A 25,949-nucleotide genomic window follows, 5' to 3' on the forward strand; every position below is an offset into this window, starting at 1 on the left:
GCATAGGCAAGCTAGCTTGGCTAGGGGTGTCCACACAGAAGACCCTCAAAGTGCCCCCCATTGACCACCCTGAACCTTGGATCTAGACCACCTGCTTTTACCCAGGGGTATCTGTGTGTGTGTGGGGGGGGTTTATATGATTAAACCTTCAGAGGAAAGAATAAAATGTCAGATCTTTTAAGGTTTATTGGCTCAACATACTAGAGGGGCAGTTCATGTTTTGGAACAGCACCTTTAACTCATTCCTCGGCCGTGTGCCATGTGTAATACTTAAGAAGCGCAAACAGGAGAAATCCTGGATCCTGCGAAATCGCATGAATCTGAACCCAGAATGAACCCCAACGGAACCAGACCATTGAGCCAGGTATGGTTCTACCAACTTTTGGAACTGAAAGGGTTAATCATTTACATATAAATAAAAAGTGATCTTACTTGACCAACTGTCTTCAACCAGAATCCGCCGTGTCTCCCTCGAGGCTGAAATTCTTGTTAAAAACTTTTTTTTTTTCAACCAAACACACAAAAAAAATTAAAAAAAATACCCACGAGGCAAAGTTCCCCGGGAGGCAGGCGAGGGGCCCTTTATTAACGTCACGTTAATGATCAGCTTATTACCACCCACCCCGTGTCCTGACTCAGGGGCTCACGTACCGTCAGAGCTGACAGCAGCTGGAAGGCCATTTCTGGAGGAACTTCTTAACCCAAGTGGATCTGGACGCAGTTTCCCATTGGGTTGCACGTTCCTCACCACAGGGGGTTAAACGGTACAACTCCACCCCTTAGTCCTCCCAAAATGAATGTGAATAACAGGCAGGCTTGCCTATGGGAGCTGCCAAGTGTGCGTAGACAGAAAGGGAAACGTTTAACCCTTTCGGTATCAGTAAAGCTGCAACATTTCGATCAACTCAACAGACAAAGGGTTAATGCTGCAACTTAGTTTCTAGTACGTTAGTAAAACGCAAACCTTAATCAGTCGTTGGTCTCGTCTTAGATTCAGGAGCCGTATGTCTATCCCATGCATGTTTTATACCATCGCTGTATTAATCTCTACCACTTCTGCTGGGAGGCTGTTCCACTCATCTACCTCTCTCTCAGTAAAGTAAAACATGTTTAGTCTGACCTTCGAGTGTTAGACTTCGACCTTCTGTTAATGGCGGCATCATTGCAGAGTTTATTCCTTGACGGTATATTAACTACCAAATTAATTTTGAGCTTCCTTTTTGGTTCTACAAAGTTCAGGTGATGAGTCTCAACACGTTAACCCCACGGTGCCCACAGCAATAAATACCCGGGGTATTTGGCCATTTATTGCTTAAGCTACCGGGTGACCCTTGGGTCATTTCAGGTCGGCAGTTCTGGAAACGATTTGGCTCCAAAGGAAAAGAATGTTCCGAAACTTTAAACCATAATGTTGTAATTCGTCGTCCAAGAACTTCTTATCTGTAACATTAAAGGACGAGGCTCCCGGCCGACACTTTGTTGCAAATAACGGACGCTTCTTCTCAGCCAACGGACGGTAAATTTTCCGACCGCGAATCTTTCGGTGAGTGCAGCCGCGGGAATTGCTTACGGGGTCTTCTTATACGATATCGCTCGCGGCTATTAATGCTTTGTTATTGTTAACTATTTTTACGCTTTAAAAAATTATTTTTCACTTAAATTGTTTTTGGTGGATTACCCAGAAAACCAGTTTTTTGTTTTAGATAAGAAAGAAAAAAAATGTCTAAAATGTGCGCAGATCGCCATTATTCTAGTTAACGAGAGCGGCCTCGCTTTACGGCAGATAGTAAAAGTAGCTTGCAACTTTACTTGTCCCGTTCTACAAGGCACAAAAAAACATTTGTTCTCTGCGATTACATCAGGGAAAGCAGAAACGCGGCTCTCCAGATTTTTCTGACTACATTTCCCATGATGCTTTGCCCAGACAAATGCTAGCAAGATCACCAGCTGGACACTTACTACTTGGCAATCCCTCCTCCGTAGTTTCTGTTGGCATCAAACATCCTCTTCTTCTCTCGGGTGAACCCAAGCAATATAGGAGCAGCTGCTGGCCCATAGACATGCTTCCATTAGCCCAGGGGTGTCCAACTTGCTGCCCTCCAGCTGCTGCAGGACTTCATCTCCCATAAGTCTCTTTTTGCTAAGGGGCTGGCTGAGGAGTATGGGAGATGTAGTCCTGCAGCAGCTGGAGGGCCGCAGGTTGGACACCCCTGCATTAGCCACTTCTCTTTCTGCCCCCTGCCGTTGGCCAAAGAATTCCGGTCTCTCTTCCCCGACAGCCAGATTGGAGAACGGTGCCGGCATCCGCCGCCAGATCCATCCGGACCAAGGACTCGATCTTATTGGATCAGCCGCCACGAAAGACGACCTAAACAAAAGACATTTATCGGGTTAAATATTATGGAAGGTATGTGCAAATTTTATTCTATATTCTAAGATTATTTGGTGGCCGCAGCATATAATGGGCTGTTATCTGATTTCACGCAGAAATTCAAATCCCCCTCCGTAATAGATTGTAAACTCACAAGACGCGAGGTTAGCGCGTATTAATCGTATCGTCAGTTTTGTACATTGTCTTTTTTAATCTTAAATTTCATTCTCTTTCTATCGTGACAGCGCTACGGACGCTGCAGGCGCTATGTAATGTAGCGTAATAATCCGTCAATCCATTTTAAGGCTACTCCTTTACTCTATAATGGCAGGGGGTCCAGGGCCGGCTCCAATCGCCATTCTATTCCATTATTCGGGTTCTACATAGAATTTCCCCCCCTCAAGCATCATTGGGACCTGACACCGGTTTCCATGGTGACAATTTGCAATATGCATAATTACAGCTCGCGTGTACTAATATTTAAAATTATTCTATAACATATTATATTTTACAGGCCTTTACAAAATGTTATTGTGATTAACACCCTGCCAGGGTAATGAAGTTTTGTAGCAATTAAGTGGTTAATTAATACCAGGCCCTACCCCTGTAGTTGCGGCCGCATGCTCCCCGGGTTGAGGCAGCTGCAGAAGGGCGCGTGCGTGAGCAAGCAGGTTTTCTCTTCTGCGCATGCGTGATCGCAGAGCTGTGGGAACCAAAGTCTTTCGGCTGTTGTTTCCGTGCGGTTGGCTTTAGAAGCCGGCTTCCGGTTCCTTACATGCTGGTGAGAAGGCATGGGACGTGTTACTGAGTGAACAGGGATATTTTACTGTGTATGTCTGGCAGAGATCACTGGGGATGTTACATGTGAGTACACATGTATACATACTACATAATACATACGTTTTATTCTATAGGCTTTAAGATAAGGATACAGCTGGGGATAGTTCCTTATCACCTAACATCGTCTTAAAGTACAATAATGGAGTATATAGTCCCATCTTTTATATTTCATTTTAGATGTGTTTATATTCCTTGCCATAAAATGCAGCTCATACTATATTTCTGAAAATTAATTGTTTGAAAATTTTAAAAAAGAAAATATATATTAATTTGTAGACACAGAAGCTAAATGAAAAAGTGTATATGGTGCTTTATGTTATAATTAATTCTTAAAATAAAAGAATATTTAAAGGAAGTGGTCTGTGTGTTACCAGTGATTAATAAAAAGGTAATATATTAACGGTTGATCATATTTTTTTTATTTTTGGATGTGACCAGAGAGTTGTCTAATTGCAAGAGTTCAAATTAGAGATTTAAGACGGTAATCGCCGGTCCCGATTCTCTGATGAAAGACTGACAATGGCAAAAATCCAACTAAAGAATGAAAAGCCGTCTTCAGATGCAAAAGAGACAAAAATTGCATCAAAGGTGACCACAAAACAGAAAAAGAAGAAGTTCTGGCCAAACCAACCCAAAAAAGTGACCAAGAAAAATGATGATAAGAAGGTTATTCCTGTGTTACCCCCCAAAAATCCCCAGGAGTTTTCACATAACTGGAAAGCTCTGCAAGAGGTAAGGGACAGAATGACGCGGGTGACCATCGTCGGCGATCAACGTCAGATAAACATAGAAACTCTATCTTTAATATGACAGCCGAGGGACCAGACCGGTCGCACCATCAATACGTTAAATTTACATCCTACACACCGTTTTTGCTCTCAAAATAGCGGTATGTAAGATCTAGAAATATATAAACTACCGTACAAAAGTTTTGGGTCACTTCTTTTTGAAAGAATCAATGACTATTCTAGCTGGAAACGGCTGATTTTTAACGGAATCTCTTCATAGGTGTACAGAGGCCCTTTATCACTCCTGTGTTCCAATGGCCCTTTATCACTCCCATCACTCCTGTGTTCCAGTGGTTCTTTATCACTCCCATCACTCCTGTGTTCCAGTGGTCCTCTATCACTCCCATCACTCCTGCTGTTCCAATGGCCATTTATCGCTCCCGTCACTCCAAGTTTAACTGTAAAAGGCCAATTGATCATTAGAAAAACTCTTTTGTAATTATGTTACAGCCAGAAATGGTGTCATTTTCCATGGAAACAGCTCAATGACCCCAAACTTTTGTATGTAAACATTTTCATAATGATTGGGTATTTGAGGTTGTATGTGTGTTTTATCAAATTTTGTAGGGTTAAAATCACTGTTCTTTATTGCCCCAGCTGATTATCTTCTTACCCGTTGTTCTCTCCTTGTTAGTTGCTGAAACCGAGTCCAGCTGATCCTTCGGCTTCTACAGATGTACCGAAAAAAGAGCAAAAAGCCACCAATAAGAAACATGATGAGCCTGAAACCCCAGCAGTCACCCCTAAAGTCAATGGACGTTTGAAAAGTGCTCCATCCACAGCTAAGGGGGATAAAACCAGTACAAAAACACATCCTTCTGCCTCGGAAGCCAATAAAAAAGGGGAGAAAAAGAGCAAGAAAAGGAAAATTGAAGAGGGGGTAGAAAGGAGCATTAAGCAGAAAAAAATCAAGACCGATGATAAAAAGAAGTCTGACAAGGGAAACATGGTAGAAGCTCCAAAGTAAGTTGCGTGGCTTTGCTTGTTTTTAATTTAACCTTCTTAAAAAGTTAAATTAATGTTTTTGTTTAAAAAGTTTGTTACGCAATTGCAAATCTTTTGGCTGTCCTAAAACGTGCGTAATATCTGGAGAGCCTAGTTGATATTTCATGGGTTTGTCGCGTCTAACGGTTATTCTATGGTTCAGGATTGACATCTGGTTCGATGACGTGGATCCCGAAGATATCGAGGCAGCCATGGGGCCGGAAGCTGGAGAGATCGCCCGTAAGATGCAAGGCGTCCCCGAGAAACGCTCGGATTCCACGGATATGGTTCTAGTGAAGGGTCGGGCGTTTGATGGGTAACTGTCACCCAAGATTCTTTCGTTCTCGAATTACCTCGTGCCATGACTTACAATTTTATTTACCTTCTTATAGAATGTAAATGTTTCATACAAGAGAGACGTTCTTTAAATATATTTTATTGCATTAAATAATATATCTTGAAATCCCAGCATTGTTGATTCTCCAGACAAAAAAACCCTAATTTATAGAGCAAGGAGCTTTAGCACAATATAAATGGTGACTTTCTACCTAAAAAGATCTTCTTGAGACTCTTACACAGATACAATTTGTATTTGCTGTGGATTTCAGTCACTCTAATGCCATAGTCCTCAACTCTTTGTTTCAGGCTAACGAGGACTGTGGCCATAGACTGTGAGATGGTCGGCGTGGGCCCAGAAGGAGAAGATAGCATTTTAGCTCGAGTGTCCATTGTCAATCAGTTCGGGAAATGCGTGTACGATAAACACGTCAAGCCAACAGAACGAGTGACGGACTACAGGACGGCCGTGAGCGGCATCCGGCCTCAGGACATTAAGAACGGTGGGTAGTGCTGTTACCTGACTGAGGTGATACATTAATGCCACCCGCGGACCTTGAAGGCTACATTTGGTTGGACTTCTATATTGTGAGTGATGGCTTAAGTCGTTTTCTGTAAATATGTTCGTTTTGTTCTGTGTTGCAGGAGAAGACTTCAAAGTAGTTCAGAAAGAGGTGTCTGATATCCTAAAAGGACGTATTTTGGTTGGACATGCTTTGCACAATGATCTCAAGGTACATAAAGGGAGCCCCTGATGTGTGTCAGTAAACCACTAGACAGGGAGCCGCACTGATCGTGGTGGCCACCAAAGGATCTTTTCTCAGGCAATAGGGACTAAACACGGCACCCTCCATCACCAAGGGCATGACTGTCCTAACAAGTTGTATGGTGTGGATATAAACCACGTTTGTGTTGCTTTTGTGGGGCCACTTGCCTTGTTTTTGTACCAGCTGTTCAATCTGAAATTAGTTCAAATTACTGAATATTAGTGAATATTTCACACTTTTAATACACAATTTACACACAATAATGATGAACCCCTTGTCCTAAGATGATGTTTCTATGTTAACTTTAACTTCTGCTCTCGTACAGATTCTCCTTTTGGACCATCCGAAAAAGGCCATCAGAGACACGCAAAAATACAAGCCCTTCAAGCAAAGAGTGAAGGTAAAGTTTGGAGGGAGTCGGTTAAAGGGACTTCACATTTAATTTTTTTTTTTACTCTTCAAAAAGCGTTATTCTCTAAAGAAAATCAAGGGAAAAAACACCACTAACCGTGTCTTCTCTTGTAGAGCGGGCGCCCATCTCTCAAATTGCTTTGTGAGAACATCCTGAATGTGAGGGTGCAGACCAAGGAGCATTGCTCGGTAGGTTTCAAACAATGTATCTGATCGGTATGAATAGTTTCCAGAACACAGAATGAGTCTGCCTGGCAGGAGAGACGTGACGGCTCTACGAACCCTCTGGCAGATCCATAGCATAGAGCATGGAAACTCTTACCCAGAAATGTGTGGATCGTGGGCAGTGGGCATAAGACATTGATCATGGCGAACATGTGATCAGAGTGTGAGAACCCGGATGTGTCTCTCACACGTAATGTTCTGGAACCCTGTTCTGTGTAACGATGTTGCTTTCTTTCCTTCCCAGGTCCAAGATGCCCAGGCCGCCATGCGGTTATACACGATGGAGAAGAAGAATTGGGAAGCTCAAATTAAAGCAAAGTACTTGCGGGTGAAGCCGGGCCACCAGAAAGATAAACCCACGCCTTCTGGTTGATGAGTCTTTCGCGGATCTCTTTCGACTCATGAAGAAGAACTGAAAGTTTCTATCACCACGTGCCTTACCGGAACAAAAAATTCCGGGAACAAAACATGTCATCTTGGTTGCTCGATGGCGTACAAGACACAGTCTGTCCAGCGGGTCCCTGGGAGCGACTCAATATAAACTGTTTCACTGTGTCTTCTACACCTTCCATGGCCGGAATGGTTACCCAAAAAGTTTAATTTCTGATGTAAGAGTTTGGAGACGGAGAAGATTTGGTTTGTGGAATGTTTGGAGAACTTGGATCCTTTGAGAACTAGATAATCGGAATATATACTTATTAAATCGGAGTATAATTTGTTTGTCTCAATGGAAGCCTCCGTATAAAGGTTTATTGGGCTTCTCTACTTCCCTCCAGGACATACTGTCAGTTTTTTTGTCAAGATGGAAATTGCACTAATTTCCAAATTGTTGTGGATTGTTTTAATAAATTGATGATAATAGAAATTTTTAAGTAGACCTGGAATTTTTTGTTTTTTTAGGGTACATAATATACTTTTTGTGCATCTGTTCTGATTTCATATGTTTTAGCCCTGAATTCTACATCTGGAATTTTATTTTTGACCTATAGAAATGAATACATTAGTGCTATAAGGGACTCGTCAAAATATGTTTACATTATAATTTTAGAGGTTAAAAAAAAGGAACTTCTGGCTGTAACATCATCGCAAAAGGGTTTCTAACCATCAGTCAGCTACAATAGTCATTTACAACATTAACTCCGTCTTCATTGGATTTCTGATCCATTTCATGTTATTTTAATGTATAAAATCAGTTTTTCTTTTAAAAAGGACATTTCTAGGAGACCCCAAACTTCTGAACGGTACAGTATGTTTGTATACATTGTAATTGTAGCGGTAGAGCAAAAAATGTGGGTGAATGTATAGTGAGTTGGGGTATCTTATTGCATAAGCTCGGGTATAAATGTCCCTCCCACCCATCAGTTCATACGGTTTTATTTGTTGCGGCTTTAGATCCTCTGATACGCAAAACCCATGGATTTTAGAAAATAAGAGTGAAAGCACGTGCAAAAAAAACACTTCGAAAAAGGAGAGTTTTAATCCTTTCTTTCTTTCTTTCTTTCGGACAGCTCTCATCAGAAGAGAATATTTCATTCCTTGGCTCCGCAGAACAAATGATTTCACGGACTGGATCGGCGCATGCAGGTGAATTCAAGTCTTGTTTCGTTTATGTGAAAGAAGTAGAATTTTGAGGATTTTTTCATTCATTTTTTGATCTTTACCATGTACCATCGTTCAAATGACCAGCTGTTATAGACTTTAATTCTGTGGTCAGCCATTAAGAACCTCATAGCCTTGGAGTTACACGGGCGCAGTGGGGAGATTGCCTATTAGAAACAAAAAAAAAATATTGGAAAATTATTAACTTTTTCATGTGCTTTCCTTATTTAAAAAAAAAATGTTATAGGAGAGGTAGGGTTGGTGACCGGTTAAACGTACATACGTTACTGTTCAAAAGGTTGGAGTCAATTTCCTTCTTTTTGAAGGAAAAGCACATTTTGTCCATTAAAATAGCATAAAATGGATCAGGAATCCAGCGCAGACGGGGTTAATGTTCTAAATGACTATTGTAGCTGGAAACGGCTGATTTTAAATGGAATCTCTATATAGTCGTACAGAGGCCCTTTATCACTCCCAGCACTCCTGTGTTCCAGTGGCCATTTATGGTTGAAAATGTTATTTTTTAAGAATTTACCCAAAACCTTACCTTTATTTCCCAGTCTGGAAAGGGTGGATTCCGCAAGGTTAACAATCTCCTAATTAAAAGACAAAAATAAAAAGATGGGTTTTTGCCCATCTTCCGATGCTGATGGAGGACATTATTAGGCAGACATGTTTGCTTTCACCATGTTCTTCAATGTTTATCAAAAAAAATACCATTTTCTTTTATATAAATAATAATAAAAGTCCTAATCCATTAAAATTTTAAAAACCCGCATACGTGCGGAAATACTGCCCAACCTTTTAGAGGTTTGAAAGCCTAGAATCTTAATAATAGCCGTGCGGAGTTGTGCACCTCCGAGGTGGTTTAATGGAGGGAGCAGAGTTCTCTGATCTCCAGCACAAGTAGCTATCTACACCCTTCTCTAGGTCACCGCCGCATGACATCATAACATCATAGCTCTGCGTAAGAAAACCGCACAAGGGTGACGAGCCTTAAATGTGAAGCAGATCTCTGCCCCGTTCATGCTCTCAGTAAACCACCCTGGTCAGCCTTGGACCATTTACCCCGTTGGCAGGCGATCAATCCGGACCCCTGACCGCATGTGAAAGCTTTCGTACCTCGGTCGATGCAAATTTCTCTTTTATTTCGCACATCAGCCTCTCCGTGTCCTGAAGCCGCAGCTCTGCTCTCACGCTCCCTGCAATACAGGAGATGGTTATCGGGCTGGATTTGGCCAAGCGTCCCCGGAATATACACGGCCGCTGAATCCCTGCTTGCTGGAGAATAACGTACCATAACGGGCCATCTCACGGTACAGCAGACAGATGTTCTCCACAATCTCGGGGTCGTCTGCGTGCGTGAGGTAAGCGGCGGTAATGAAGGAGAGGCCGCTCTTCCCTGACACCGGCACCACAATCCGATACGCCGCCAATTCTGGAAAATTGAGAGAAAAATGTATGAATCGTGCCCTGTCCCCTTCCCCACGGAAACCTTTACAATCGGAAGCACATTTAGAAAACATGCAGTTTTAGAATCATCAACTTTATCACAATCCCCGTTAGACCACCCATTTTCTGTTACATACCAGAGATTCGCAGCAGACCGGCGACTGCCAAACAAACGTTCTTAACGAGAACCGGACGGTCTGGGTGAGTCTGAAGAGAATCCAGAAGGACGAGGATAATCGATTCTATTTGTTTCTCCAACACACAACCTATTAAGCAAGGGTTATATAGAGGTGTTTGGACCCAAGGTATATTGTACCTGTATTTCGGGTTGCTGGCTGTTCGCACCCACCTTTCAGACATAATATCCAGAGGCAGCAGCAGGCCGATTCCACCAGCTGTCCGTCATGAAGATGTGTCCGGATCACCGTGTAGATCACCGGCACGCTGTATTCCAGCCATTCTACTTGAGAACAGCTCTCTGGAACATGAGCAAAAGAAGGTTTTTAGCAAAACAAATCAACTAAGGCTGATTTATCCTCCACGAACGATCTGTCCACCATGATGAGTTCTCCACCCCGATGAGTTATCCACCATAAATGATTTATTGTCCGTGATGAGTTCTCCACCACCATGAGTTATCCTCCGCGATGAGTTATCCTCCATGATGAGTTATCCTCCGCAATGAGTTCTCCACTACGAATGATTGCTGAGAGCAGTCGATTTACTCTCTCTTTATTTTATGACTTTGAGACTTAACCGGCTAAATTCACCTCCCATGACCCTAATACTCATCTGGAAAGACTCACCTGCCATCGCCAGACACCACAGAAGGCCGCAGCAGGACAGGCTAACGTCTCTACGCTCGTGTGATCGCTCCAGAATCTTCACTGTGTCCTCAAGGAATCCGCTTTTTTCCAGCAGCTCTGCGGCCGCTTCTAATGAAACCAACAGCTCGTCAGATAACTTTAACAGTCCCTTAACTGAGATGCCCTTAAAACTCCTGAGTACTGGGACTCAAGTTGCCCCGGCTTTAAGCAATTCAGTTATCTTTACAATATCTAGTGATAAACATATTGTCATTTAATGAATCATCACACCGGGCTGGGGGTTCCCTGTCAAAGCGCTAGAGCCCCCACACAATGGTTGCTATCTGGTAAGGAGAGGAAACGCTAGGTGGATACATTTTAACCAAATGATATCTGCCCCAGTCTGCTAATCCACAGGGCAGTGGAGGGTCCGATGATCAGAGCGAGCCATGCTTTTAAACTGCTATCAAAACTGCAATAATTAAGGCGCCCTTACCGTTAGCGGACAGCATCATCAATACTTCGAGGAGCAGAGACACCAGATCTCCGCTTTCGGAGAACTTCCTCACGGCGGCCACCAGACAGGTGATCAGGGAGTTACTTGCCAAAGGGACGTCGTCGAAGCCATGATCTAAAGCATACGAGAAAGGAGAAGAATGGATTCCGGGCCGGGTCCCGGATCAAGAGACCTCAAGTGAAAAAAAGATTTAGAGGGATCATCCCTAACGCAGAACATTAATGGCTTTCATGTCTCACCTTGAGATAGAAGATCCTTCAGTATCCTACAGCCTTCCAGATGTATATCCACGGAATCACTGTGTAGCTTCATAGCCTCCACTATGTGCTGTATTATATCTCCTTTTGGGGAAAAACCTATGGAAGTACAATAGTATCAGACCGCGCCTATGAAGAGATTCCATTAAAAATCGTCCGTTTCCGGCTACAATAGTCATTTACAGCATTAACCCCGTCTGCGCTGGATTTCTGATCCATTTCATGTTATTTTAATGGGAAAAAAATTTGCTTTTCTTTCAGAAACAAGGCCATTTCAAAGTGACCCCCAAACTTGTGAATGGTAGTTATTTTGATGGCCGCTAATGGCTAAACTGGAAATAGGACGTAGACTCAGATATTGGGAACAAAGGCAACCGATTTAAGTTATAACTCACTAATTAAATCAAATTTAGAAGTGATGTATGCAAAACAGAAAACTCCCGGTACAAAAACATAATTATACTAATAATATTAATTATATAATAATAATTATATTCGGCCGCGTGACACGGATCGCACGCTGTGGCATTCTGACGCGTACCGTCTCTGTCTGCGGACAACTTGGAAAGGCGTCTGAGTGCCGACGTCTGAGCATCTTCATATTCACTGTACATCCGCATAAACGCTGAACACGGGAACAGAATGAAGAATGTATTCGGCACAGACAGAAAATACACGCGTGTTTACTTATTTTTTATGGTTTCCATTTGTTTTGGATTTTTTTTAAAACACAGAACCTCCCGGCAGATCGGTCCAATTCGGCCCCCCTCTAGTCTGCCCGTTTCCCCTGCTGTAAAGACTCAAACTTTAATCAGTCGTTGGTCTCGTCTTAGATTCAGGAGCCGTATGTCTATCCCATGCATGTTTAATACCCTCACTGTGTTACCCTCTACCAGCTGGGAGGCTGTACCACTCATCTACCACCCTCTTGTAACATTTCTTCTCCTGTCCCTTCTGTCCTTTGTTAAACCCCTTTATGTATTTAAATGTTTCTCCCATCCCCCTCCCAACCCGGACATATTGAGATCCTTTAGTCTTTCCCGATTATTTTAATTTTTTTCTGGATATGGACTAGAGCTTTAATTTAATTGCCAGTTCTTATCATTCCTATGAATAGATCCCCATACCTAGAACTTTCTCCATTCCTCCATCATCCAACTCGTCTGCTGAGCCGGCAGGTAATGTCTTCTTCAGCCCAGACAGCAGAGATGCCGTTAAGACGAGGCATTCATTGACATAACGGTCCTTTATCAAGTCTCTACAGTTTGCAGACAAGAAGCAGAACAGCCATGTTAAATTTATCCAAATTAATCATTTTTTTAAATATTTTATTATTATTATTTTTTATTTGTATAACGGCAACAATTCCCACACCACTTCTTCCAGTCCATGCATTCATACTGTTTGTGTCACCCGGCTAACACCTAGATTCACACAGAGTTATTGCAGAAGATCCACGAGATCAGAAGAGAGTATCTATAAAACGTTGAGGAACCTAGAACCCGCCGGCAGATCGGCCCCATTTGCCCCCCCGCCATATACTCTGCCCATTCCTCCTGCTGTAAAGACTCAAACTCACGTGGCTGCGGCTCGTTCTTCAGGATGAATGAGTAGCATTCGCTCTAGAACCTGGCAGAGGCCATCAGAATAGCCGACGGAACCCTGGAGGGTTTTTAAAGCTTCCTCTAAGCACAGGTGGTTGTTCTTGATCCCCTGCAGTAAGACAGCTGCTTCTGCTTTCTAGGGGGGATTAAATCAGGTGTAAATCCCAAATATTTACTGCTAGTTTCTTAAAATAGTGTAAAAATGTAATATGTAGAATGTAACGTTCCGTGCAGTCGTGGAACGTTTCTGTAACCAGATATCAGGTATCTCAGTTTCATTGCAATCGAGGCATTTCTAAGACGCTTAGTATTTATTACAAGGTATCTACTAGAACATACAGAGTGTGAGGAACACGTCATCATCTCTAGAAGGACACATCCCAGAGACCAGACGTCTGACTTCTCACTGAACGAAAGCCGGGCGGATTCCGGAGCCGCGAATAACTTTGATTCTGTGCGAGACAAGAACGTTATTAGAACATAAAGACCTAAAACGTGATGGCATAGAAACAATCAGCCGCTGGAAATCAAACCTTAATCAGTCGTTGGTCTCGTCTTAGATTCAGGAGCCGTATGTCTATCCCATGCATGTTTAATACCCTCACTGTATTACCCTCTACCACTTCTGCTTGGAGGCTGTTCCACTTATTGACCACCCTCTCAGTAAAGTAAATCTTCCTTGCATTACGCCTAAATCTCCGCTCCCATATCTTTGCCTCTTGCTTTGTGAGCTGTAGGATTCTTATAACTATAGTAAAGGTTCATGCTGGCTAAGCCGGAACGCTCTAGAATGGAATTGGATCGAAGCCATTAAACCGGAAGGTGACGTTTGGCTCTGTCACTGGCGAGATTAGCGGAGAATTAAAATGCTGGCCGGGTTCCCTCACCAGGATATACTCTGATCTTCATTCTCATTTCGTCCGTCATTAGTGTCTCCGAAAGAAAATCGCTTATTAAAAAGGTTTCCTCGTCCTTTATCAGGATGTTGCTGGGCTTCATGTTCCTGCGGAGGAGACAAAGAAAGATAACCGATGATCATCGCTGAGACTCTAGAGGTGTATGTGACCCTAATGCCCCGCGCGTGGGTCCCTCTCTTGGGGAGGAGGATTTTCTTAAGCAGTCACTTTATTTGTATAAAATCCAAATATAAATAACTATTAATAGCAAAAGAAATAGAAACCAAGAACCCGTCGGCCCGTCTAGCCTCCCCTTTTCTCAAACCTTAATCAGTCGTCGTTCTCGTCTTAGATTCAGGAGCCGTATGTCTATCCCATGCATGTTTAATACCCTCACTGTATTACCCTCTACCACCTCTGCTGGGAGGACGTACCACTTATTCTACCACCCTCAAAGAATAACTTTGGTGGAGCATCCTATAACTTTAAAAAAAATATTCAATTTGCAAGCCTCTTTTTTCGGACTTGCCTGTGAAGGACTTTCTTTTTGTGAATATAGATTAGCGCATCGACAGCTTGACCGAGCAGAGTCTTAATGATCTGGAAAATGATTTGGAAGGAGACATTGGAGGTTATGTACCAACAGCCACTTCAGAGCAAACTTTGAGCAGTGGTCTTATCGCCTAGCAACCAATGAATCAGTGCTCCTGCTGATTGAACCACTCCATTAGTTGCTATGGCGATTAACCCATTTTACATACTTCACAGATTATTAAATTGGTCCTCATCCAGGATCTTACCTTCTCGTCGATTTTGTTTTTCTCGTCTCTGTTCGCTTTCACCATTTGCTCCAGATGCCCCCTCCCTGAATACTCCATCACCAGGCAGAGAGAAAGAGACGAGACCTGCAGAGAGGACGTCCGAGAAGTTTGTTGGATTTACTGGGCGGCAGATAATCACTAGAAGATTCGTTTTTTGGTCCATTCGGCGACGACATTTGGTTCAGAGAAAATTCCGAGGGCTTTTACCTTTCATTCATCCTCACTCGCACTCTCATTCACTCACACGCTCCCTACCTTCGCCGCTGACCGCTTCCGTGTCCCATCTCCTTTTCCGTAGCTTTGCTTCTTGTCTCGACTCTTCTTGTTCTTCTGTCTTCTTTCTTAATCCGTTTCTCCCCGATATCAGCTCCGTTATCCAGGCCTCGAGGAGCACTTCCGCAAAAGGGGCGGAGTCTCAACACACACCCTCTCCCCTGATTGGAGGAACAGAGGAGAGGCTGTCCCTGTGTTGCACGCCTTTTGCGGAAGGGCTCAGAGAGTCCAGAATATTGCAGATGGATTCATGGAGAAAGAGAAGCGATTTTGCACTTCTCTTTCTCCACATATCTGTCTGCGTTATTCCGGACTCTCGGGGCACTTCCACAAAAGGGCGGAGCTATGGGGACAGCCTCTCCCTGTTCCTCCAATCAAACGGCTTCTCCCACGATATATAATTAAGCAGGGGGGTTCTAAAACACATGCATTTCGCTTCCTATACACATACATTGTAAGCCTGGGAAAGGGGTCCTTCCCACAGATGCATCAATCAGTCAGTCTTTGCCAGATTTAAGTACTGGAGTTAAAGCTCCATCCGGCCAATCATTTCTTACCTTATTATCCCAGAACATGAAAAACTCCTTATATGGACAAATGTTGGGATGGTGCAGATCAAGCAGAACCAGCGACTGAAGAAAAAACAAAAAAGTTTCATATAAGGAAACATTTCTGGCCCCTTGACCTGTAATATTCAATAGAGAAACTGAGAAAAAGTATATAGTCATTTAGACCATTGACCACTGAGTGATTAAGGTTGAAGTCTTTACAGCAGGAGAAACTGGCGACTAGACGGGGGCCGGATGGGGCCAATCTGCCGGCAGGTTCTGAGTTTCTATGTTTCCTCATTTATTGACAGGAAATTCGCAGCCTGAACAGACTTTGCAAACATCATTTGGCCCATAAAAGAACTGGGTGACCTGCTTCTCGTTGTCTCCCTGTAACATAATTACCTCTTTTAACGCCAGATCTGCCCCGCGCTCGTCTGTGCACTCCACCTGCGACACGAAAAATGACATCAATATCTCGCCGTACAGATAAAGCGGACTTTATGAGACCTCGTTCAAAATCATCACCATTCGGCACCCGATGCTAATGAATTGTGTCAGGGAGACGTCAGCAATTGGGGCGGCATACGCTAACATTCAAGAGATTGGGGTCACTTAGAAATGTCCTTGTTTTTGAAAGAAAAGACAATTTTGTCCATTAAAATAACATGAAATGGATCAGAAATCCAGCGCAGACGGGGTTAATGTTGGAAATGAATATTGTAGATGGAAACGGCTGATTTTTAATGGAATCTCTTAATAGGCGTACAGAGGCCCTTTATCACTCCCATCACTCCTGTGTTCCAATGGCCCTTTATCACTCCCATCACTCCTGTGTTCCAATGGCCCTTTATCACTCCCATCACTCCTGTGTCCCAATGGCCCTTTATCACTCCCATCACTCCTGTGTTCCAATGGCCCTTTATCACTCCCATCACTCCTGTGTTCCAATGGCCCTTTATCACTCCCATCACTCCTGTGTTCAAATGGCATGTTGTGTTCACTGATCCAAGTTTAAGTCTAAAAGGCTTATTGATGGTTAGAAAACCCTTTAGGCAACTAGATGGGGCGACGGGGGTTGAACTGTCGGCAAGTTCTGTTTTTATTTATTTTTTTTACCTTTTTTATGGCATATTTTCCTTTTCCTCCTCTCTCTTCCACAAAACAGGTTTCCCCAAAAGCTCCTCTTTTCCATTCTTCAAGGACCTGCCGAGATTGAAATATAAATCAGGGACCCCCGACTCAGGGGCCACTTTTTATTACAGTTATAGATATATATATATATATATATATAAATATATGGAGAAGAGTCACAATAGCCCCATTGTACAGCGCTGCGGAATATGGTGGTGCTATATAAAATAATAAATAATAATAGCTCACAAAAAAGCTTGATGAAAAAATCTACTTTTCCCATAGTTACTGTTTTCTTTGCCATTTTTAATGTTTTGCCTGAATCCCTGAAACTACTGACTTTATTTCAACAGAAATCATAAAAATAATATAAATTTCTACTTTTTATGTCATATTATTAGTATAGAAAATAATAATAATAATATTTTTTGGGGGGGGTATTATCTCATGTAATCAGAACCCTAACCCTAATTTCCAGGAGTGCTGTCCCTTTAAATAATTAACCCTTTGTGTGACATGGAAATGAGGCATAGGGCATACACCGACTTCGATCGTTTTAAGTCTTCGTGATTACCTTGTATTTGTTCATGGTGTGTACCGGGGGAACGCGTTCAGAGCGGTATGTTTTAGTGAAAATGAAGATGTACCGCAAAAGACCTATCTCTCTAAGCGTTTTATGGTCGTTATGGAAACAGGACGCACCATGTTTGAGCATGCGCAGTCTCGGGAACATAGGAGCCGCGATTCAGGGCATGGAACGCAGCGGCAATGCGGCCTGCTCGGCGCGCACTAATGACGTTACAGGATTCATTGGTTGGCGCGCACGATGCCAACCACTGTGAAGCCGCTTGTTGGTTTCAGTACTTTTCCCATGCTGGCTGGCATGATGAGAGTGGTGGTTCCCATGCATGGCTGGCATGATGAGAGTGGTGGTTCTTTGACATCTGCAGAGCTACTCTTATGTGATATGTTTGTGTTAACTGAGGGGATAATAAGAGTCCCCGAAGTGTCACACATTTATAATAAAAAAAAACTTTTTTGGGGAATTAGGACAACTTTGTGTATTTTGTGTAAATTCTGCTTTTAAACAAGTAATACGGCCTATGCAGTCACAGAGACAAATCTTAGGGCGAATGGGAAGCGTCTCGGGGTGAAGGGGCAGATTCTTGTGAATGGAAAGCGTCTGGTGGTAAAGGGGCAGATTCTCGGGGTAAATGGGAAGTGTCTCGGGGTGAAGGGGCAGATTCTCGGGGTAAATGGGAAGCGTCTCGGGTTAAAGGGGCAGATTCTCGGGGTAAATGGGAAGCGTCTTGGGGTAAAGGGGCAGATTCTCGGGGTAAATGGGAAGCGCCTCGGGTTAAAGGGGCAGATTCTCGGGGTAAATGGGAAGCGTCTCGGGTGAAATAGAAGCTTTTAGAGTTAATGGGCAAAGTCTTGGGGTGAACAGGCGGATTCTCGTGGTTAAGGGGTGGATTCTCGGGGTGGGTGATTGGGCAGAATTACAGTGCGTGGGTAATTTCCTAACCCAAAATGAGCAGGCCCCTGAATTTGGGTCACGATGCGTAGATGTTGGGTTGCCCGCTGGCGTTGAGGTCTCCGCAGGGTGACAACCTGGTAAGGGTTGTGGTTGTAGATTCCCAGCTTTCTCTGGATCACACAGGAGACGGGGGTGTCTTATATGTATCTGCCTCTGCGCGGAGCCTCCTTTCTCTATTGTGGCTGGCTGAGTATACTGGGAGTTATAGCCCTCAGGAGTGGCAGAGATCCCTTATTCTGTTATCTTTTCTCATACATACAATTCACATTATTTTAAATAAAGTTTTATTTCCATTTATTATAAAAATGTGAAAAGAGGATGGAAAGCCTGAAGGAGACATGACCCCCCTCTCCTGCCCCTGACAGCTCTTCTGACCCCCTCTCCTGCCCCTGACAGCTCTTCTGTCCCCCTCTCCTGCCCCTGACAGCTCCTCTGCCCCCTCTCCTGCCCCCGTTCCCCTTACACACCCCAGTCTCAGCACACTTCTGCTCCATGTCCCCTTTATGCCCCCAATTATTTTCTTTATGCCCCCCTTCTCTGTCCCCATGCCCCCTCCCTCCTCCACCCCCTGTAGCCCCGCCCCTCGGCCGTGCCTGGCCCTTTAAGACTTGGCCTACGTGGCAGGCCCGGCAGTTCTGTGGGAGGAGCCCAGACACAGCCCGACTCGGCAGGGACAGGGAACGGGGCCGCAGCGCCATGGGCACCAACGACATGATGGGCACCGCCGAGGACTTCGCGGACCAGGTGAGATCCGCCTCAGGGGCAGGGGAGACAGGGAGAGAATACCCCAGGGGCAGGAGAGACACGTAGTGAAAGAGAATACCTCAGGGGCCCGAGAGACCCCCGCACCGGTCTGGGTGGGCACTGGGTGACAGCAGGCCCCCTGTCTGGCACATTATACACATACCTCGGGGCCTCAGGCCTAGTCACGCGCCCTATATCTAGGCTAAGTGCTTCCTGCCCCCCCCAATATCTGTGCCCAGGGCTTCCTGTAACCCCCCCAATATCTGTGCCCAGGGCTTCCTGTACCCCCCCCCCCCCATATCTGTGCCCAGGGCTTCCTGTAACCCCCCCCAATATCTGTCCCCAGCGCTTCCTGTACCCCCAGGCTCAGCTCCCCTAAGATCTGGGCCCAGTGATTTTAGTACCCCCATGCCCTTCTCTCCAGTATCCTGGCAGTACCCTCTGGGCAGAATATAAAATGTCTTACACCCTCTTCCTACCCAACTGAGCCAAGCTCTGACACATTTCCCTGGCATACCTCGCTCAGGACTGTTCTGGGGTGCAGGACAGCTGGCGTGTATTACACAAAAATATGTAATTTGTGCTCTATCTACCCCTTATATTCCATGCCGCCCTGGCATATTAACCCTTTCCCTTCATGCTTTCCTGCACCTGTAAGGGGGTTCCCTGCCTGTGCTTTACTGCCCCAAAATCTGACCCCTTACCCCACCCACTGCTAAAAAAAAAAAAACTGCCCCGGCTCACTCTACGCAGAATCTCAAAACCCGGTGCGTGCGTAGAGACCCCGGTGCGTGCGTAGAGACCCCGGTGCGTGCGTAGAGACCCCGGTGCGTGCGTAGAGACTCCTGTTATCGTGTCGGTGGTCTCCGGGTCGCGCCCCAGAGGGGGTGTCTAACTTTCTAATTTACTGCCCCTCGCCTTCATGCTAATGCAGAGGTTAAAAAGTCGAGCTGAATGTTAGTTTTTAGGGTGTTGTTGCCGAGGGTAACGTGTCTGCACCTGCCGTCTGCCCTGCTTACATTTTTCCTTTTTTATATATATATAATAAATACATGACCCGGACAGGAACCGGTTAAATACATCTCACTGTTTATCCCTTTATCTCCTGACGCTGAGCAGATGTTCAACTAAAGGTTTCCTAGAAACGCATGGACTGTATCCGCTAACGAGTTCTCTTATTTCTTACCCCTCATCTGTGCTCTGAAAGCTGTGACCTCTGTATAATAAAATGAATATACCCCCCCGGCACTGTATACAGTAATATAACCCCCCCAGCGCTGTATACAGTAATATAACCCCCCCGGCACTGTATACAGTAATATAACCCCCCCAGCGCTGTATACAGTAATATAACCCCCCCAGTGCTGTATACAGTAATATAACCCCCCCAGTGCTGTATACAGTAATATAACCCCCCCAGTGCTGTATACAGTAATATAACCCCCCCCTTCCCTTGTCTGGGATTTATCTAATTTTTTCCCAATAAACTCCCTTTATCTGTAGATCTGGAGTCGCCGTTGCTGTCAGTCATGTGATCTTTTGGTTGAGTTTTCCGGCTCAATCACGACACTGAGCTGATGCTTTATGGCAATGCTAATGAAGTCCCTCCTCAATAGACTTTCATTAGTCAGAGAGTCCGTCTGGGGGATTAAGACTGAGCCATTCTATTGTTTCCCACAGGCAGTATGATAAGGAGTCGGGGGGTTTAGTAGATCGGGGATCAGATAACAGAGCGAGAATCATACAAACGGCTGATATGCAGCTGCCGGAAAATGTTATATTATGGGGCAAAAACTACAACTGGGGTAAAAAAGAAAAAAACTGCTGAATATTTCTGTAAAACGTTAATCCGATCCTAGTAATAAGTGTGATTTTTGACGTGCGGTCCTTTTTATTGAGATGTATAAACGTTTACTTTTTGGGTCATTTTCTATGATGTGTATCAAGTAATGGTTACTGTTATTTTTACACGATCCCAAATCCTGTCACTCACAGCCAGCCCCGGAGTACATTTTCTAAAGCCCCATTGAAACTCGAGCTCTCCCCCCCAATCTGCCCCCTGTTAACCCCTTCTCCTTTCTCTCCTAGGTCTCTTCGGTTAGTTTCCGTTCCCGTTCTGCGCGTTCGTAAAGCGAGTGCTGAGTATCTGGCCGCACGCCGCGTGTGTGTTCTGTGCCGCTGACGGCGTGCATCGCCCGCGCTCTCGTAACGTTTCAGCACACGGCGGCCTTTGCCTTGACCTGCGCGGGACCTTGACGGGGTCTCGCTTGGCTGGAACAGTTATAAATAAACAGTGTCTGTTACACGAGAGCATGCGCGATCGCAAACGCAGGGACTTCTAACTGCTTTGCATCTTCCTCTGTGTGTGTGGTGGGGGGGTTGCCCGCGATGCATGGTGTGTGACAGCGAGTGCCGGGCAGTTGTCGCTCGCTCGTTCCTGGTCCCCGGGGGGGTTTAAGGTCGCCCTCGCGTCCCTGGAGTCTGGATCCCCGGATCTTTGTCCCTCATGCGCGGGATAAATGAAGAGCCTGGCCCTTTAACCCATTGTGAGCCTGTACATGTACGGGCTTTGTCATGAAGGGGTTAAGAACGGACCTGCTCTCCTCCTGGGTTTCCTAATGCCTCATAGCCGCGGATAAACGGAGTCAGTAGCCAGAAGCGACGTAGCCGGTCCGTCCCGGTGATCCCCAAGCTTTGCGCTGTATGGGATTTCAGGCCCCCGGGGGCCGTCACGAGCCTTTTAGCCGCGTGATCTGCGATCCAGGCGCTTGTACCGAGGAATCGAGAGGTTTCTTTCGACTTTCTGTATCCTTTCCTCCTTAATATCCCCCAATTGCCTCTAAAACCCCAAGGCAGGGCTCCTCATAGAAGGATCTAACTCCTGCCGGGATCTGTACGGGTGTAGTGAGACCATGTGCGGAGGAGATTCTCTTTCTAGTGATCCCTATCAATCAATCAATTACCCCAAAGGCTTCTATAGAAGCTTCAGTAACAGAGATGGAGTTTGTTGGTAACCCGAGTGATGACCCCTTAATAACTCCATGTGAAGAACCTCCGGGGCCGGACTAGGAGCCCCCCTCGTGCATGAGCATGTCCCTAGAGCCACGTATGTTCTGCGCATGTACAGCGTGTCAGTGTGCCTTCTCTCTCGCCCGCCTGACGCCCGTCTCTCCCCGCAGTTCCTCCGCGTCACCAAGCAGTATCTCCCGCACGTCGCCCGGCTCTGCCTCATCAGCACCTTCCTGGAGGACGGCATCCGGATGTGGTTCCAGTGGAGCGAGCAGAGAGATTACATCGAGGCGACGTGGAGCTGCGGCTACGTCCTGGCGTCGGTCTTCGTCCTCATCAACCTGTTCGGACAGTTAGGTGAGGCGTCGCCCGGCGGTCTGTTAAACCCGTGTATATATGTATGTATGTATGTATATATATATATATATATATATAACATAAACCGCTATTAATATTTCCGTTTTATTCCCCCCGGGGTCGCGCAGGTGGCTGCATACTGGTCCTGAGCAGAAACTTCGTACAATATGCCTGTTTTGGACTGTTTGGGATTATCGCGATGCAGGTGAGTACGCAAGATCCTCAGCCATCTACCTGGGGGGGGGGATTCTCGCAAACTCTTGGTGTCTCCCACCTGCTCCTCCCCCAAACATCCTGGGATTATGGGGGGAAATATCCGGCGTCATCGTCTTTATCCTATATGTTGTGCTTTTCTAAATCCCTGGTAACCCCAACCTGTTCAATAGACTTACACGCAGTCAGTGCTTGATAAAGGACCATTGGAACACAGGAGTGACGGGAGTGATAAAGGGCTATTGGGACACAGGAGTGATGGGGGTGATAAAGGGCCATTGGAACACAGGAGTGATGGGAGTGATAAAGGGCCTTTGGAACACATGAGTGATGGGAGTGATAAAGGGCCATTGGAACACAGGAGTGATGGGAGTGATAAAGGGCCATTGGAACACAGGAGTGATGGAAGTGATAAAGGGCCATTGGAGCACAGGAGGGATGGGAGTGATAAAGGGCCATTGGAGCACAGGAGGGATGGGAGTGATAAAGGGCCATTGGAGCACAGGAGTGATGGGAGTGATAAAGGGCCATTGGAGCACAGGAGGGATGGGAGTGATAAAGGGCCATTGGAACACAGGAGTGATGGGAGTGATAAAGGGCCATTGGGACACAGGAGTGATGGGAGTGATAAAGGGCCATTGGAACACAGGAGTGATGGAAGTGATAAAGGGCCATTGGAACACAGGAGGGATGGGAGTGATAAAGGGCCATTGGAACACAGGAGGGATGGGAGTGATAAAGGGCCATTGGAGCACAGGAGTGATGGGAGTGATAAAGGGCCATTGGAACACAGGAGTGATGGGAGTGATAAAGGGCCATTGGAACACAGGAGTGATGGGAGTGATAAAGGGCCATTGGGACATAGGAGTGATGGGAGTGATAAAGGGCCATTGGAACACAGGAGTGATGGGAGTGATAAAGGGCCGTTGGAGCACAGGAGTGATGGGAGTGATAAAGGGCCATTGGAACCCAGGAGTGATGGGAGTGATAAAGGGCCGTTGGAGCACAGGAGTGATGGGAGTGATAAAGGGCCATTGGAACACAGGAGTGATGGGAGTGATAAAGGGCCTCTGTACGCCTATGAAGAGATTCCATTAAAAATTAGCCATTTCTAGCTTCAATAGTCATTTACAACATTAACCCCGCCTGCGCTGGATTTCTGATCCTTTTCATATTATTATTATAGGTAAAATGTGCTTTTCCTTCAAAAACAAGACCCCAGACTTTTGTACAGCACTGTGTATTTAATGTTTTAGTTTTTCTCTCTCACGCCTCTGTATCTATTATACTAAACTGCTTGTAAATAATTCGCTTCCTTTTCCCCGTTTGTTTCTGTCAGACTATCGGGTACAGCATCCTCTGGGACCTGAAATTTCTAATGAGGTCGGTATATTTCAATGAAAAATCTGTGCTTTTTTGTAAAAACCCTTTTACCGTGCGTTAGGTGTGTGGCCGGGGGGGGGGGCATTAGACCGAATTGCGTGACGCAGCAGATAATTAAAACTTCCGCCACCTTTAACGTGAAAGGATTCCCTACCGTGATCCAACCCTGGGGGGCATTCAGTGAGGTCGGACTCTTTAAAGGGAAATCCTCTTTTTTTTCTTTTCTTTATTTGTCTTGGTTTTCCCCCAATTTCCAGGTGCCAATTAGTTTAGGAAACCGTCTTAAAGACCCTAATCCTGCTTCACTTTTCCCCAGCAATTCTTTGGCATCGGATTTCTGACATTTGTGTTTTGTTTTTGTTTTGTTTTTTAAATGGTATTTGGGTAAAACGAAAAATAATATTAAGACGACATAAGCTTAGAATATTTTAGATTGCAACATTCTATGATTTTCTTTGTCTTTTTGTTACATTGCTTAACGGTGACGCCTGTTCTTTTGGTCTAGGAACCTGGCCCTCGGGGGTGGGCTGCTTCTGCTTTTGGCCGAGTCCCGGTCGGAGGGTAAAAGCATGTTTGCTGGGGTGCCCACCATGGGTGAGAGCTCCCCGAAGCAGTACATGCAGCTCGGAGGGCGAGTGCTGCTCGTCCTCATGTTCATGACCCTGCTTCACTTCGACGCCAGCTTCTTCTCCGTAAGTCGCCGCGTTCCTGACCGTCCAACCCAACAACGGCAGCAGGGAAATCAGCGGCCAATAACTTATTACCTATGCTGGTTCCAGGCCTGCGTACAACGGCTGATATAACCCAAGCGGGTGGCGATTCGCTTCTTAATCACTACTTCTGGTGATGCCATAAAAATATTTAGAATTTGGGTTTTATGTGTAATATATATATATTTTTTTTTTCTATTCTTACTTTGTTCCATTAATAAGGATTCGGGTTTAGAACAAGCAGTTTAGCTGCAGTTGAAAGGGTCCCATTCCTGGGGGGGGTCAGCGTTTGGGAGTGCCATGCCCGTCTTACAAGCTTACAATTACAAGCGATTTTAATTTGCCCCTAATTGCGTTTTTTCCACCGTTTTTAGATTCTGCAGAACATCGTCGGCACGGCTCTGATTATCCTGGTGGCCATTGGCTTCAAGACGAAGTTAGCGGCGCTCACCCTGGTCATCTGGTTGTTCGCCATCAACGTCTACTTCAACGCCTTCTGGACCATCCCGGCCTACAAGCCCATGCACGACTTCCTCAAGTACGATTTCTTCCAGGCCATGTCTGTCATCGGAGGGCTGCTCTTGGTGGTCGCCCTGGGCCCTGGTGGGGTGTCCATGGACGAGAAGAAGAAGGAGTGGTAATGACCCCACGAGAGCGACGCTGAAACATCTCCCCCCTTCCTCTTCCTACCTCCGCCGTCTTCTATCCCCGACGCGTTCCATCATGCAGTATCGATCCAGACCCTTTTTGTAGACCGATTGCTTACCTTGGTCACCTGTATTGTGGCTGCACTGAGGAGCATGTGTTACCAAGATACTCTGTACCCCAATAAAATGCAGTATGAGGGGCTTTTTAGAGGGGGGGGCTTTTTCACCCTCCTCCTCACTCACTCTAAAAGAAATACTTGTGGCCTTTTGAACGAGGATTCTATCCCACCCCCTATCAGCAAAGCCCCTGAGTGTTGTCCTCCCTGGACAAACCACCAGCGAACCCATGCAGTAGTGGAAAGGTTGCGATTATTTTGTCCTCCCCGCGTTTTGCCCCCCCCACCCCATATTTTGTTTTCCTTTTTTAAACGCTGTGGTTTGTTCAGGATTCGGCAGGACTCGGCGCTGTGTAATTTTAAAAAGACTGCACCAGGCTAAACGACAATGTTGTGTGTGTGTGCGCTGCATAAACCTGCCCCCGTGCTGCTCCCTGAAAAGTATCGGGGTGCAGACCATCGGATAACAATAAAATGTAATAAAAAAACCCGGAAAATATTCCCCGTACTGGGAATTCATCTTGGAAATCTCATAATGAAATCGCCGTCATAAACCCGTGCGTTTTTACATCCGTCGGCACGGCGCGGGGTTATCGGAGGGGTG

At 45.3% G+C, this 25,949-nt stretch overlaps 3 protein-coding genes across 3 annotated transcripts; 2 read left to right on the forward strand and 1 right to left on the reverse strand.

The window, feature by feature from the left end:
• The first annotated feature begins 3,730 nt into the window (after positions 1–3,730).
• Positions 3,731–7,095, forward strand: LOC149277430 (RNA exonuclease 4-like). The gene is made up of 8 exons (XM_089502885.1): positions 3,731–3,943; positions 4,634–4,962; positions 5,147–5,299; positions 5,629–5,822; positions 5,965–6,053; positions 6,412–6,486; positions 6,612–6,686; positions 6,967–7,095. The coding sequence occupies exons 1-8, from the start codon at positions 3,731–3,733 to the stop codon at positions 7,093–7,095; spliced, it is 1,257 nt and encodes a 418-aa protein (XP_089359011.1).
• A 2,309-nt stretch (positions 7,096–9,404) lies between these two features.
• Positions 9,405–18,864, reverse strand: LOC149277431 (serine/threonine kinase-like domain-containing protein STKLD1). The gene is made up of 15 exons (XM_089502886.1): positions 18,784–18,864; positions 15,829–15,945; positions 15,505–15,579; positions 14,654–14,758; positions 14,383–14,453; positions 13,845–13,960; positions 13,297–13,409; positions 12,933–13,093; positions 12,481–12,611; positions 11,895–11,978; positions 11,076–11,210; positions 10,580–10,708; positions 10,123–10,251; positions 9,619–9,759; positions 9,405–9,523 (listed from the first exon to the last, which is right to left on the reverse strand). The coding sequence occupies exons 1-15, from the start codon at positions 18,862–18,864 to the stop codon at positions 9,405–9,407; spliced, it is 1,707 nt and encodes a 568-aa protein (XP_089359012.1).
• On the forward strand, positions 18,863–25,223 carry LOC149277432 (surfeit locus protein 4-like). The gene is made up of 6 exons (XM_089502870.1): positions 18,863–18,910; positions 22,090–22,276; positions 22,405–22,481; positions 23,829–23,872; positions 24,378–24,564; positions 24,957–25,223. The coding sequence occupies exons 1-6, from the start codon at positions 18,863–18,865 to the stop codon at positions 25,221–25,223; spliced, it is 810 nt and encodes a 269-aa protein (XP_089358996.1).
• The last annotated feature ends 726 nt before the right edge of the window (positions 25,224–25,949 follow it).

Source organism: Sceloporus occidentalis, unplaced genomic scaffold, assembly GCF_023333645.1.
Source record: "Sceloporus occidentalis isolate IW3139 unplaced genomic scaffold, rSceOcc1.0.p SCAF_214, whole genome shotgun sequence".
Lineage (NCBI taxonomy): Eukaryota > Metazoa > Chordata > Lepidosauria > Squamata > Phrynosomatidae > Sceloporus > Sceloporus occidentalis.

Coding starts and splice junctions, on each gene's coding strand:
- LOC149277430 (XM_089502885.1), top strand. CDS start 3,731: ATGGCAAAAATCCAACTAAAGAATGAAAAGCCGTCTTCAGATGCAAAA. Junction 5,300..5,628: donor AAGGGTCGGGCGTTTGATGG/GTAACTGTCACC, acceptor TCTTTGTTTCAG/GCTAACGAGGACTGTGGCCA. Junction 6,687..6,966: donor AGACCAAGGAGCATTGCTCG/GTAGGTTTCAAA, acceptor TTTCCTTCCCAG/GTCCAAGATGCCCAGGCCGC.
- LOC149277432 (XM_089502870.1), top strand. CDS start 18,863: ATGGGCACCAACGACATGATGGGCACCGCCGAGGACTTCGCGGACCAG. Junction 18,911..22,089: donor CCGAGGACTTCGCGGACCAG/GTGAGATCCGCC, acceptor CTCTCCCCGCAG/TTCCTCCGCGTCACCAAGCA. Junction 22,277..22,404: donor CAACCTGTTCGGACAGTTAG/GTGAGGCGTCGC, acceptor GGGGTCGCGCAG/GTGGCTGCATACTGGTCCTG.
- LOC149277431 (XM_089502886.1), bottom strand. CDS start 18,864: ATGGCGCTGCGGCCCCGTTCCCTGTCCCTGCCGAGTCGGGCTGTGTCT. Junction 14,454..14,653: donor AAAACAAAATCGACGAGAAG/GTAAGATCCTGG, acceptor ATCATTTTCCAG/ATCATTAAGACTCTGCTCGG. Junction 13,961..14,382: donor AAAAAGAAAGTCCTTCACAG/GCAAGTCCGAAA, acceptor TCTCCTCCGCAG/GAACATGAAGCCCAGCAACA.